At 38.4% G+C, this 15,700-nt stretch overlaps 1 protein-coding gene across 1 annotated transcript in view; it reads left to right on the top strand.

The window, feature by feature from the left end:
- Nucleotides 1-5,357: 5,357 nt before the first annotated feature.
- The window catches only part of mast3a (microtubule associated serine/threonine kinase 3a), a 142,169-nt gene continuing 131,826 nt past the window's right edge, over nucleotides 5,358-15,700 (top strand). The window contains exon 1 of the mRNA XM_062022221.1: nucleotides 5,358-5,439. Coding sequence (XP_061878205.1) covers nucleotides 5,401-5,439 — 39 coding nt within the window. The 5' untranslated portion in view covers nucleotides 5,358-5,400. The remainder of the gene's footprint in view (nucleotides 5,440-15,700) is intronic.

Here is a 15,700-nt window from a genome sequence, read left to right as displayed (position 1 = left end):
AACTTTTATTCAATTGAATAGACGGCAAAGACAAGATATTTAATGTTCAAACTGGAAAACTTTGTTATTTTTTGCAAATATTAGCTCGTTTCGAATTTGATGCCTGCAACATGTTTCAAAAAAGCTGGCACAAGTGGCAAAAAAGACTGAGAAAGTTGAGGAATGCTCATCAAACACTTATTCGGAACATCCCACAGGTGAACAGGCTCATTGGGAACAGGTGGGTGCCATGATTGGGTATAAAAGCAGCTTCCGTGAAATGCTCAGCCGTTCACAAACAAGGATGGGGCGAGGGTCACCACTTTGTGAATAAATGTGTGAGCAAATTGTTGAACAGTTTAAGAAAAACCTTTCTCAACCAGCTTTTGCAAGGAATTTAGGGGTTTCACCATCTACGGTCTGTAATATCATCAAAAGGTTCAGAGAATCTGGAGAAATCACTGCACGTAAGCGATGATATTACGGACCTTCCATCCCTCAGGCGGTACTGCATCAAAAAGCAACATCAGTGAGTAAAGGATATCACCACATGGGCTCAGGAACACAAGTTAGTTTGACTCCCTCAGTTCTGGTTTCAGCACCCCTGGGTTTGGGTTTTAATTGCCATGGGTGCTGATTTTTTTTAACCTGCATCTGATTAGTGTTTGGGGCGCTCACCTGCTTCCGGGCACTAATCAGAGAGCTCCGTATTCCTGTTTTTCGCCACACTCAGTCTGACTGTCTTGTTTTTACCTTTTTGATTCCTATGCTTGTTTTCCTTTTGCTAAGCTTTAGCTTTGCTCCCCGCGTCGCTTTTGTTTGTATCCTGTCTGATTTATGGAAAATAAATCACCGTCTCACCTGCACCTCGCCTCCGGAGCTTCCGTCTGCATCTTGGGAGAGCGATCCGCGCAGTAAAATGTGACCCCGACGTGACAAAATGCGGAGCAGACGGTGTCCACAAAGTACGCGTGTACTTGCAATTAGCATCCAAAAGGCTCGTATAGGGTCACCCACTTCCCGCCCCCCTGTCGTCAAGTCGTGACATTGCTGGTTTTACGAGCAGAGGAGCATGTTCGGCAGCGCACACACACGGAGTACTTACAAGCAGACACAGTGTATGGACAGAAAAGGGAGAATGGACACATTTTGGCTTAAAAAGTTATGTGTACATTTACTAATATATATATATATATATATATATATATATATATATATATATATATATATATATATATATATATATATATATATATATATATATATATAAGTAAATAGAGCTAAACAACGTCCCTGCTTTCTGTATATATATATATATATATATATATATATATATATATATATATATATATATATATATATATATATATATATATATATATATATATTACCAAAGTATGGAGTGTGTAGCTAATCCAAAGTGTGTATGGTGTGCAACCATGTGAAGCGAGTATATGACTGTGGAACGCTCTCCCTGACCACCTGAGGGCACCACAGACTGTGGATGATTTTAAAAAAGGCTTAAAAGCCCTTCTTTTTTTTAAAAAAAGCCTTTTTTTTTTAGATATGTGCATACTAGCTATAGCTATTTGGCTGTTCTAGTTTTTCTTTTTTTCTTTATTATCTTTTTTATTTTTATTTTATTTTTTATTTTTTTTAATACACTGTAGCACTTTGAGGTTGTTTACTCAATATAAAGTGCTTTTTACAAATAAAATCTATTATTATTATTATTATTATGATGAGTGTTACCCGGAGTGTTGAGCGAGGTGCGCAAGTCCAAGAGGGGCAAGACAGGCTTGGTGAGATCAAGGGCAGGAGTGAGGCGTCAAAAGTCTGTGTCCAGGCAGGAGGTCGAGATCAAAAAGGGGCAGCCAGGGAACCAGAGGGTATACGGGGGAGACGAGACACACAGCTTGTAACGCGGGAACGGAGGAAAGGCAGCTGGAACGACAAGGGGACACGAGACAAATGAACACGGAGGGGGAGAAACAGAGAGAGAGAGAGAGAGAGTGCATAGAGCTAGGGGTTGTCTGCTCACTGTACGGGAACATGCCGCTACGTTCTGGCCCGGAACGCAGGTTTGCTCTGGCTTAAGAAGACGAGGAAGCTCATCAGCGACAGGTGTGCAGATTGCAGCTGCCTGGAAGAGGTGCTTTAAGACATGGCTAGCTAGCTAGCAGCTAACATCCATCTGCAGTCGGCAGCGTTTTAAAAGTTAAAGTTAAAGTACAGCTACTTCTAAATCACTAATCCTCGTCTCCATGGCGACAAATAAAGTAAGTTTCTTACAAGTATCATTATCACTGCAGGACGAGGAATATCTAAACATGCTTCACTACACACCGTAGCTCACCGGTGTCCCAATGTAAACAAACGCCATGGGTGGATCTACACCTGACATTCACTGTAATGATACCAAGTACAGGAGCGTATCTAGTCGATACTACTATGATTACTTCAATATTTTTTAGCACCACAAAATCTTTTTTCGTTTTTTTTAAATTCCTAGTATGCTTATAAACTCTGGAAATACGTCCCTGGACATACGAGGACTTAGAGTATGACCAATGTATGATCCTGTAACTACTTGGTATCGGTTCGGTACCTAAATGTGTGGTATCATCCAAAACTAATGTAAAGTATCACACAACAGAAGAATAAGTGATTATTACATTTTAACAGAAGTGTAGATAGAACATGTTAAAACAGAAAATAATCAGATATTAACAGTAAATGAACAAGTAGATTAACAATCCATTTTCTACCACTTGTCCCTCATAATGTTGACAAAATAATAGGTGTATAAATGACACAATATGTTACTGCATATGTCAGCAGACTAATTGGGAGTCTTTGTTTGTTTACTTACTACTAAAAGACAAGTTGTCTAATATGTTCCCTATTTTATTTAAGGACTAAATTGCAATAATAAACATATGTTTAATGTACCCTAAGATCTTTTGTTAAAATAAAGACAGTAATCCCATTTTTTGTGGTCCCCTTTATTTAGAAAGTATCGAAAAGTACCGAAAAGTATTGAAATACATTTTGGTACCGGTACCAAGACACATTTTTTCTCTCAATGTGGCCCCTGAGTCAAAATATTTGCTCATCTCTGGTTTGGCGTATTTTAGCGTTTTGTTGTTATTTCTACACAATGACTAAAGGTGACACTATAGTGAGCAAGAAATAATATACAGTCGTAATCAAAATGTACATACACTTGTAAAGAACATAATGTCATGGCTGTCTTGAGTTTACAATCATTTCTACAACTCTTATTTTTTTGTGATAGAGTGATTGGAGCACATACTTGTGGGTCACAAAAAAACACCACAGAACTTTCTTCCAGAAGGTCTTATCTTTGTCCATGTGATGTCAGATGAAACAAGAATTGAGCTGTTTGGCCACAATACCCAGCAATATGTTTGGAGGAGAACATTTGAGGCCTTTAGTCCCAGGAACACCAGGCCTACCATCAAGCATGGTGGTGGTAGTATTATGCTGTGGGCCTGTTTTGCTGCCAATGGAACTGGTGCTTTACATGGGACAATGAAAAAGGAGGATTACCTACAAATTCTTCAGGACAACATAAAATCATCAGCCCGGAAGTTGGGTCTTGGGCGCAGTTGGGTGTTCCAACAGGACAACGACCCCAAACACAAGTTGTCAGGTTCAAACACTGATGACATCTATTAAACAAGACAAGAAGCAAGGAATTAAACAGAGACAGAATTCAATTTGGCTCAATTGAGGAGAAACGTCTGGGCTGTCCTATTGTACAGTCTCCACCACGCTCTGACGAAAGATTTTATTTGGACTTTCCCTGATTACATGGCAACAGCTGTTTCTAAGGGCGGGGGGTCTTAAACAGCCAACGCCTTTGATTAAAAACAGTTCAAAGAAAAGGTCGTAAAAGAGTTCAAAGAAGAGGTGCCTGGAGCTTGGGCAGGTCCTGCTTTCTCTCGGCTTTGTAGATCTCGGGTCAAGACAAAATCTTTCTGTGAATTTTTTTATTTTTATTTTTTTTGCCATTGCTCCCAAAAAAAAAAAATAATGACAAAAAATCCATGTTATAATGAATTATTTTCAAGGCTCCAATTACTTCAAATGTTTCACTTTAAAATGTTTTATGTGGTAAATATTGCATATATTGTGTAGTAGCCATATAAAAACATCAACGTTTTATTTGACAAAAGAGCATAAAACAAACAAAATAATAGTTCAAACGTAAAATCGACAGATATATCTGAAGTTGATCGCGTAACTTAAATGTTAAAAGTAACAGAAAAACCTAATAAAAACGTATCACTTTATGAGTGGGGCACCTTTTGGATCCCAAATATATTTAGTGGTATTTTATTTATCTTTTCACTGTGATTACTCAAAAATATTAAGGAATTAAAACCCATGCATTATTACTTTTATGGCTCTAATTACTAAATACTGCATATTTCAGTTTTACTATAAAAAACAAAGTTGTTTTTGACATAAAAGCCATAAAACCTTTTTTTATTACTTTTAATCGACTTGAAGTTGATATAGAGATTTACTGTAAATAAAAAATAATAGTAATAATCTGACTTATTTTTAACAATGTAATGACTGAGACCCTTTATGGTCCCCGGGACCCCTAAAGGTAAAATAAATAAAAAAATCCACATATTTTGTTATGGTTTAAGAATGAAAAATATCAAAATGGCCCCCACATGCTTTAATTTTTCCATGTGTGGCCCTCAGTGGAAAAAGTTTGGACACCCCTGGGCTAGAATGAAGGTTTTAGAATGGCCTTCCCAAAGTCCTGACAAGGTCCATGTCAGAAAACCAACACATTTAGCTGAACTGCACCAATTTTGTCAAAAGGAGTGGTCAAAAATTCAAGCAAAAGCTTGCGGATGGCTATCAAAAGCGCCTTATTGCAGTGAAACTTGCCAAGGGACATGTAAGCAAATATTAACATTGCTGTATGTATACTTTTGACCCAGCACATTTGCTCACAGACCCATAATAAATTCATAAAAGAACCAAACTTCATGAATGTTTTTTTGTGACCAACAAGTATGTGCTCCAATCACTCCATCACAAAAAAATAAGAGTTGTAGAAATGATTGGAAACTCAAGACAGCCATGACATGATGTTCTTTACAAGTGTACGTAAACTTTTGACCGCGACTGTATGTGCTTGGTATCAGATCGACACCAACCTGTTCCGTATCGCCCACGGGTCTTATAAATAAACGCTCGTCCAAACATCAATGAAGCCGATCTTCCGGCCACGTGACCAGGCAGCCGCGGTGGAGGAGCAGCGGGGGGACGTGGAGGATGTGCAGCCGGGAGGAGGAGCACTTCACCCGGGCAGACTGGCGCGCAGAATGGCTTGACGGAGCAAGAAGAAGCTGCTGATTTGTGGTCGGAATCATGGATGAGCCGAACATCCTCCGACGACGCGGACTACAGGTAAACACGTCACGGCGTTTTTCATCCTCATTCCCACGCCCTTTATATGAATATACACGCATGTGTTGATCATTGTTGTTTATTTTGGAGCATCTCCTTGACGTGGAAATGTGGTTGCCTTGGTGATGTGCGCACGCAGCATCCTTTATCTCAACCTGGGTGCCATGTTTATTTTTCTACCACAGTTTTTAGTCAAAGAAAAAAAAAAGAAGAAATGTCCTAGCATTAATTTGGAATATTTCCACATGGCGCTATCCAGACTGGCATGGGCGGTTCTTCCCTCCAACGCATGGTCGACATGACCCAGTGTCGACTTACAGTATTCTCCTTAAAATCATAACCGTTTGTCATGCAAAGTAGGAGGCCGGCTGCAGCTAATCACGTTTGCATGCACTTGTCACATAACTGTAGCAGTTTGCACATTTATTTCATGCTCAACCCCGAATAATTAGTGAATCTCACCAGTTAGTGTTAATAATCCATCAAATTACTTTTCGCTTACAAAAAAGGTGAACGTTATTCAATTTCCCAGTTTGGAAATTTAATTTAAAACAATTCAGACGATTAGAATATTTATATTAAATGAGGAATTTCATTAATCCGAATTAATATTAAGCTCCAAGTTACTCTCCATTAAATGTAACTAAGCTCCAAATTACTCTCCATTAAATGTAACTAAGATACAAATTACTCTCCATTAAATGTAACTAAGCTACAACTTATCCTACATTAAATGTAACTAAGCGACAAGTTACTCTCCATTAAACGTAGCTAAGCTACAAGTTACTCTCCATTAAATGTAACTAAGCTACAAGTTACTCTCCATTAAATGTAACTAAGCTACAAGTGACTCTCCATTAAATGTAACTAAGCTACACGTTACTCTCCATTAAATGTAACTAAGCTCCAAATTACTCTCCATTAAATGTAACTAAGCTACAAGTTACTCTCCATTAAATGTAACTAAGCTACAAATACTCTCCTATAAATGTAACTTAGCTACAATTGACTCTCCATTAAATGTAGCTACGCTACAAATTACTCTCCATTAAATGTAACTGAGCTACAAGTTACTCTCCATTAAATGTAACTAAGCTCCAAATTACTCTCCATTTAATGTAACTAAGCTACAAGTTACTCTCCATTAAATGTAACTAAACTACAAATTACTCTCCTATAAATGTAACTGAGCTACAAGCGACCCTCCATTAAATGTAGTTACGCTACAAATTACTATCCATTAAATGTAACTAAGCTACAAGTTACTCTCCATTAAATGTAACTAAGCTACAAATTATTCCATTAAATGTAACTAAGCTACAAGTTACTCTCCATTAAATGTAGCTAAGCTACAAGTTACTCTCCATTAAATGTAAGCTCGGTTGGTAGAGTGGCCGTGCCAGCAACTTGAGGGTTGCAGGTTCGATTCCCGCTTCCGCCATCCTAGTCACTGCCGTTGTGTCCTTGGGCAAGACACTTTACCCACCTGCTCCCAGTGCCACCCACACTGGTTTAAATGTAACTTAGATATTGGGTTTCACAATGTAAAGCGCTTTGAGTCACTTGAGAAAAAGCGCTATATAAATGTAATTCACTTCACTTCACTTCACTAAGAGTGGCTGTGCCAGCAATCGGAGTGTTGCTGGTTACTGGGGTTCAATTCCCACCTTCTACCTTCCTAGTCACGTCCGTTGTGTCCTTGGGCAAGACACTTCACCCTTTGCCTCTGATGGCTGCTGGTTAGCGCCTTGCATGGCAGCTCCCGCCATCAGTGTGTGAATGTGTGTGTGAATGGGTAAAGTGAATTAAAGTGAATTATATTTATATAGCGCTTTTCTCTAGTGACTCAAAGCGCTTTACATAGTGAAAACCCAATATCTAAGTTACATTTAAACCAGTGTGGGTGGCACTGAGAGCAGGTGGGTAAAGTGTCTTGCCCAAGGACACAACGGCAGTGACTAGGATGGCGGAAGCGGGAATCGAACCTGCAACCCTCAGGTTGATGGCACGGCCACTCTACCAACCGAGCTATACCGCCCCAAATGTGGAAATAGTGTCAAAGCGCTTTGAGTACCTTGAAGGTAGAAAAGCGCTATACAAGTATAACCCATTTATCATTTATTTATTTAAGCTACAAGTTACTCTCCATAAAATGTAGCTAAGCTACAAGTTACTCTCCATTAAATGTAGTTAACCTACAAGTTACTCTCCATTAAATGTAACTAAGCTACAAGTTACTCTCCATTAAATGTAACTAAGCTACAAATTACTCTCCTATAAATGTAACTTAGCTACAAGTGACTCTCCATTAAATGTAGCTAAGCTACAAATTACTCTCCTTTAAATGTAACTTAGCTACAAGTGACTCTCCATTAAATGTAGCTACGCTAAAAATTACTCTCCATTAAATGTAACTAAGCTACAAGTTACTCCCCATTAAATGTAACTAAGCTCCAAATTACTCTACATTAAATGTAGCTAAGCTACAAGTTACTCTCCATTAAATATAACTAAGCTACAAATTACTCTCCTATAAATGTAACTTAGCTACAAGTGACTCTCCATTAAATGTAACTTAGCTACAAGTGACTCTCATTAAATGTAACTAAGCTACAAATTACTCTCTATTAAATGTAACTAAGCTGCAAGTTCCATCCATCCATCCATTTTCTACCGCTTATTCCCTTCGGGGTCGCGGGGGGCGCTGGAGCCTATCTCAGCTACAATCGGGCGGAAGGCGGGGTACACCCTGGACAAGTCGCCACCTCATCGCAGGGCCAAGCTGCAAGTTACTCTCCATTAAATGTAACTAAGCTACAAAATACTCTCCTATAAATGTAACTAAGCTACAAGTGACTCCCCATTAAATGTAGCTAAGCTACAAATTACTCTCCATTAAATGTAACTAGGCTACAAGTTACTCTCCATTAAATGTAACTAAACTACAAGTTACTCTCCATTAAATGTAACTAAGCTACAAGTTACTCTCTATTAAATGTAACTAAGCTACACGTTACTCTTCATTAAATGTAACTAAGCTACAAGTTACTCTCCATTAAATGTAACTAAGCTACAAATTACTCTCCTATAAATGTAACTAAGCTACAAGTGACTCCCCACAAGTTATCTTCATTAAATGTAACTAAGCTACAAGTTAATCTCCATTAAATGTAACTAAGCTACAAGTTACTCTCCATTAACTGTAACTAAGTTACAAACTATCTTCATTAAATGTATCTAAGCTACAAGTTACTCTCCATTAAATGTAACTAAGCTACAAGTTAGTCTCCATTAACTGTAACTAAGCTACACGTTACTCTTCATTAAATGTAACTAAGCTACAAGTTACTCTCCATTAAATGTAACTAAGCTACAAGTTAGTCTCCATTAACTGTAACTAAGCTACACGTTACTCTTCATTAAATGTAACTAAGCTACAAGTTAGTCTCCATGAACTGTAACTAAGTTACAAGTTATCTTCATTAAATGTATCTAAGCTACAAGTTACTCTCCATTAAATGTAACTAAGCTACAAGTTAGTCTCCATTAACTGTAACTAAGCTACACGTTACTCTTCATTAAATGTAACTAAGCTACAAGTTACTCTCCATTAAATGCAGCTAAGCTACAAGTTACTCTCCATTAAATGTAGCTAAGCTACCGCCAAACTACTGGAAAATGTAGTTAAGCTACATAGCTTAGCTACATGTAGCTTGTTACTGCCCATCACTGTTAATATCGTCTATACTTCATAATTGTCTCTGAAATCTGCTCAACATTTTAGTGCTTCAGCTCATTTTTTACCATTCTATCACTAAGTCCAACTCATTTTAAGTGGTACTTTTACATAAATGCATTAATATTAATATCCACAAATTGTGTTTTATTGTGTTACGTGTGACCATGTCTGTTGGCATTTTGTGTTGGTTTAATTTTTTTTTTGTTGCACCATGACTAGGGAAGGTTGTTTGCATTGGGTCATATAAGTGCATGCTGTGTCTCATTCTGGTCAAAGCCTGATAAGTGTTCATAGACCTAAAATGCTCAAATAGAATACCCCGGCAGGGGCACACATAGTTTGTACATCCCTGCTTTGGAATTTTGTGAAAATCTACCAAATAATCTACAACTGTAAACACAGACGATAACTAATGTGTTGGAATAGGCTCCGAATTCGGTACTTTAATAGACAACGACTAAATTCTGTCAGTGCAATCGAGTATCAATTCACGTAAAAGCAAACGGTGCCCTATTTCTATAACTTTGTTGCTTGTGACGTCATGTCTAGTTGCATACTAGGTACCGGCTCAAACACTTGGCGAGGAAACAAGCACTTAAGCAGCACTCACAGCGGACCAAGCTGCCGCTAGGTAATAATACAAACAAAGCAAGTATGCCTGATAGAAAACGCTCCTACTTACAGTAAAGCTTGACTCTTCGAAAAAATGCGCTAGCTCGATGCTAATTTACATTGATTACACTATTTGTATGTTACTGATTAGCATTAGTGATTTTACATGGCGATTTCTACACCTCTAAATTTGGTAATAAAAACTACAACTCAGATGCACGTTACAATCAAACGGCTGCTGTGTAAAAAGTATAATACATACAGTATAAACACTTTGTAGGGCGCCACATAAGAAAAGACTGGCCCTATTCAGTTTAATGTCAAAGACTACTTCCCAACTAGGCAACACACCATCCATAGACTATACACTCCTGCCATCTAATGTCTTGGAACTGCAACTGCATGCAGAGTCCACTATATAATCATTTTAATCAAGAAGAAAAGATAGAAAAACTGTAAATGCAGATGGTAACTATAGGAATTGGTATCGAATTCGGTACTTTTATAAGCATGGATCAAATTCTGTCAGTACTACCAAGTATTAATTCACGTAAAAGCAAACGGTGACGTCATGTTCGGTTGCAGACTAGGCACCGGCTCAAGCACTTGGCGAAAAAACAAGCACTCAAAGCGGACCAAACTGCCTCGAGGAAATGCTACAAACAAAGCAGGTATGCCTGATAGAAAACGCTCCAACGTACAGTAAGGCTTCATTCTTCCAGAAATGTGCTAGCTCGATGCTAATCTACATAGGCTACGCCATTTATATTTTACTGATTAGCATTATTGGTTTGGTAATAAAAACTAGAGGCACATTACAATCAAACATCTGCTGTGTAATAAGTACAATACTTACAGTGTAAACACTTTGTAAGGCGCCACTTAAGAAAAGGCTGGCAGATTCGGTGACCACAGATGATGCGCTAGCTGTCCAAAGTCGGGACCCAGGGTGGACCACTCATCTGTGCACCAGTTGGGGACGTCTCTTTGCTGCTGACCTGTCTCCACTCAAGATGATCTCCTGCTGGCCCCACTATGGACTGGACTCTCACTATTATGTTAGATCCACTATGGACTGGACTCTCACTATTATGTTAGATCCACTATGGACTGGACTCTCACTATTATGTTAGATCCACTATGGACTGGACTCTCACTATTATGTTAGATCCACTATGGACTGGACTCTCACTATTATGTTAGATCCACTATGGACTGGACTCTCACTATTATGTTAGATCCACTATGGACTGGACTCTCACTATTATGTTACATCCACTATGGACTGGACTCTCACTATTATGTTAGATCCACTATGGACTGGACTCTCACTATTATGTTAGATCCACTATGGACTGGACTCTCACACTATTATGTTAGATCCTTTATGGACTGGACTCTCACTATTATGTTAGATCCACTATGGACTGGACTCTCACACTATTATGTTAGATCCACTATGGACTGGACTCTCACACTATTATGTTAGATCCATTATGGACTGGACTCTCACTATTATGTTAGATCCACTATGGACTGGACTCTCACACTATTATGTTAGATCCACTATGGACTGGACTCTCACACTATTATGTTAGATCCATTATGGACTGGACTCTCACTATTATGTTAGATCCACTATGGACTGGACTCTCACACTATTATGTTAGATCCACTATGGACTGGACTCTCACACTATTATGTTAGATCCATTATGGACTGGACTCTCACTATTATGTTAGATCCACTATGGACTGGACTCTCACACTATTATGTTAGATCCACTATGGACTGGACTCTCACACTATTATGTTAGATCCATTATGGACTGGACTCTCACTATTATGTTAGATCCACTATGGACATGACTCTCACACTATTATGTTAGATCCACTATGGACTGGACTCTCACACTATTATGTTAGATCCACTATGGACTGGACTCTCACTATTATGTTAGATCCACTATGGACTGGACTCTCACACTATTATGTTCGATCCACTATGGACTGGACTCTCACACTATTATGTTAGATCCACTATGGATATGTTAGATCCACTATGGACTGGACTCTCCCACTATTATGTTAGATCCACTATGGACTGGACTCTCACACTATTATGTTAGATCCACTATGGACTGGACTCTCACACTCTTATGTGAGATCCACTATGGACTGGACTCTCACATTATTATGTTAGATCCACTATGGACTGGACTCTCACACTATTATGTTAGATCCACTATGGACTGAACTCTCACTATTATGTTAGATCCACTATGGACTGGACTCTCACACTATAATGTTAGATCCACTATGGACTGGACTCTCACTATTATGTTAAATCTACTATGGACTGGACTCTCACACTATTATGTTAGATCCACTATGGACTGGACTCTCACACTATTATGTTAGATCCACTATGGACTGGACTCTCACACTATAATGTTAGATCCTTTATGGACTGGACTCTCACTATTATGTTAGATCTACTATGGACTGGAGTCTCACACTATTATATTAGATCCACTATGGACTGGACTCTCACTATTATGTTGGATCCACTATGGACTGGACTCTCACACTATTATGTTAGATCCACTATGGACTGGACTCTCACTATTATGTTAGATCCACTATGGACTGGACTCTCACACTATTATGTTAGATCCACTATGGACTGGACTCTCACACTATTATGTTAGATCCACTATGGACTGGACTCACACTATTATGTTAGATCCACTATGGACTGGACTCTCACACTATTATGTTAGATCCACTATGGACTGGACTCTCACTATTATGGTAGATCCACTAGGGACTGGACTGTCACTATTATGTTAGATCCACTATGGACTGCACTCTCACTATTATGTTAGATCCACTATGGACTGCACTCTCACTATTATGTTAGATCCACTATGGACTGGACTCTCACTATTATATTAGATCCACTATGGACTGGACTCTCACACTATTATGTTAGATCCACTATGGACTGGACTCTCACACTATTACGTTAGATCCACTATGGACTGGACTCACACTATTATGTTAGATCCACTATGGACTGGACTGTCACACTATTATGTTAGATCCACTTTGGACTGGACTCACACTATTATGTTAGATCCACTATGGACTGGACTCCCACACTATTATGTTAGATCCACTATGGACTGGACTCCCACACTATTATACTAGATCCACTCGACGTCCATTGCACTGGTCGCCCAGGGTGGGTCCCCACATTTGCGGTCCCCTCCAAGGTTTCTCATTGTCATCCCATTGGGTTGAGTTTTTCCTTGCCCTGATGTGGGATCTGGCTTGTGCAGCCCTTTGAGACACTCGTGATTTAGGGCTATAAAAGTAAACATTGATTGATTGATTGATTGATTGAGCTTAATGGCAAAGACTACTTCCTGCATATGCAAAACACCAGAGTGGTGTATACAGAGAGTATGGCCAGCTAAACAAAAAGCGCCATGACTGCTACCAAGGACATGTGCTCAGATGCGTGCAGTTGCTGGTGTTTTGTAGTCTTTCTGACAAAATAAACCAAAATAATACGTCTGCATATAGTTCTAAACATAGTCCAGCTCATAAACCTACAACAAAACATGCTTTTATTTTGTGAAAGTATAATTTGAGGCACTCTGCTGCTACATTCCTGCAGTGTTTAGTGACCAGCAGGCACTACAACACGCACCCAATGACCCAATAAACGTAAAAAAATACACAGGACGACAACAAACAACTATTTATTACCCTTATTTTTTAAAAATGTTATTAGCTAGTTTTGACCAACAATAACATAGCGTTAGCTCAAAGTTAGTAGCAGCTAGGGCTGGGCAATATGGCCTTTTATTAATATCTCAACATTTTTAGGCCATGTCACGATACACGATATATATCTCCATATTTTGCCTTAGCCTTGAATGAACACTTGATGCATATAATCACAGCAGTATGATGATTCTATGTGTCTACATTAAAACATTCTTCTTCATACTGCATTAATATATGCTACTTTTAAACTTTCATGCAGAGAGAGAAATCACAACTAAGTCAATTTAGCAAAAGTGTATTTATTAAACAGTTATTAAGCAGTGGCACAAACATTCATGTCATTTCCAAACAGAAAGTGCAAGATTGTCAGAGACATTTTAAAACAAGCTATTAGTGCACTTTTGTGCATGATGTCACTAAGATGACATATCAAAACAACACTAAATTAAAGTGCACTTTTTGTACAGAACGCCACTACAATAGTTTAAAACAAATAAAGTGCACTTTTGTGCATGATGTCACACAAGATATTTCAATAAGTGTCAAATAAAAATGAGCTGGTAGTTTCCTGCGGACGTTATCTCCTTCTGTTGTTGACTATTTTTTTCATATGGTGTTGATGTGGAAATGGTTGCTTGGGCATTTTATGGGTGTGGCATCGAACGGAGATGTTGACATGAATAATAATAATAGATTTTATTTGTAAAAAGAACTTTACATTGAGTAAACAACCTCAAAGTGCTACAGTGTATTAAAAAAATAAAAAAAAAAAATAAAAAGATTTAAAAATAAATAAATAAACAAATAAAAAAATAAATTAAAATACAAATAAAAAAAATACAAATAAAAACTACAACAGCAAAATAGCTAAAACTAGTATACATATATCTTTAAAAAAGGGCTTTTTTAAAAAGAAGGGTTTTTAAGTCTTTTTTAAAAGCATCCACAGTCTGTGGTACCCTCAGGTGGTCAGGGAGAGCGTTCCACAGACTGGAAGCGGCGGAGCAGAAAGCCCGGTCTCCCATTGTTCAACATGCGGAGTTTCAAGCACTCTTCATTCTCTAGCGGGTGACTTTTCAAATGAAGATACACATTAGCAGTAATGCATACTTGCCAACCCTCCCGTTTTTAGCGGGAGAATCCCGGTATTCAGCGCCTCTCCCGACAACCTCTCGGCAGAGATTTTCTCCCGACAAACTCCCGGTATTCAGCCGTAGCTGGAGGCCACGCCCCCTCCAGCTCAATGCGGACCTGAGACTGAGTGGGGACAGCCTGTTCTCACGTCCGCTTTCCCACAATATAAACAGCTTGCCGAACGAATTCAAACGAATGGAAACAAGAATTTCCATTCATCCAGGACAGTTCGAAGGGGAAGGTGTATGTTGCCTGTAAATATGTAGAACAGACTTCTCCATTGAACACGGTGGCCGAAATGATATACTCATCATGAACGGAGAAGTTAAACAGGACAATACTGCCATCTAATGGACAGCCACCGGAACACTGAAATTCAAGTATTTCTTTTATGTAAATAAAATAAAAAATATATAAATATATATATATATATATATATATATATATATATATATATATATATATATATATATATATATATATATATATATATATATATATATATATATATATATAATTCACTGAAAGTCAAGTATTTCATATATATATATATATATATATATATATATATATATATATATATATATATATATTTATATGAAATACTCGAGTTGGTGAATTCTAGCTGTAAATAACCACGCCCCCAACCACGCCCCCCAATATTGGAGGTCTCAAGGTTGGCAAGTATGCAGTAATGCTACTTTTTGTAGCAACGCTTTTGCCGCATACTTGACATATTACGGTTGTCTGTTCGACATCTTCCCGCTTGAAGCCAAACCACCGCCAGACGATGGACCCTGTGTAGTTTTTCTTGGGAATGAATTCCTCTTCCTTCATTTGTTACCAGATTTGCACCTTCTTTCTCTCGTATTACCACTCGCACCACTCCGCTAGCTTCACAGCTAACGTTACCCATGCTCGACAGCAGGGACGTGCACATGATTATAAAGGGGCAGGGGCTCAAAGTCAGAAAAGGGCA

This window comes from Entelurus aequoreus, linkage group LG16, assembly GCF_033978785.1.
Source record: "Entelurus aequoreus isolate RoL-2023_Sb linkage group LG16, RoL_Eaeq_v1.1, whole genome shotgun sequence".
Classification (NCBI taxonomy): domain Eukaryota; kingdom Metazoa; phylum Chordata; class Actinopteri; order Syngnathiformes; family Syngnathidae; genus Entelurus; species Entelurus aequoreus.
Note: the sequence above shows the minus strand (reverse complement) of the source record. Positions and strands in the feature narration are given on the sequence as shown.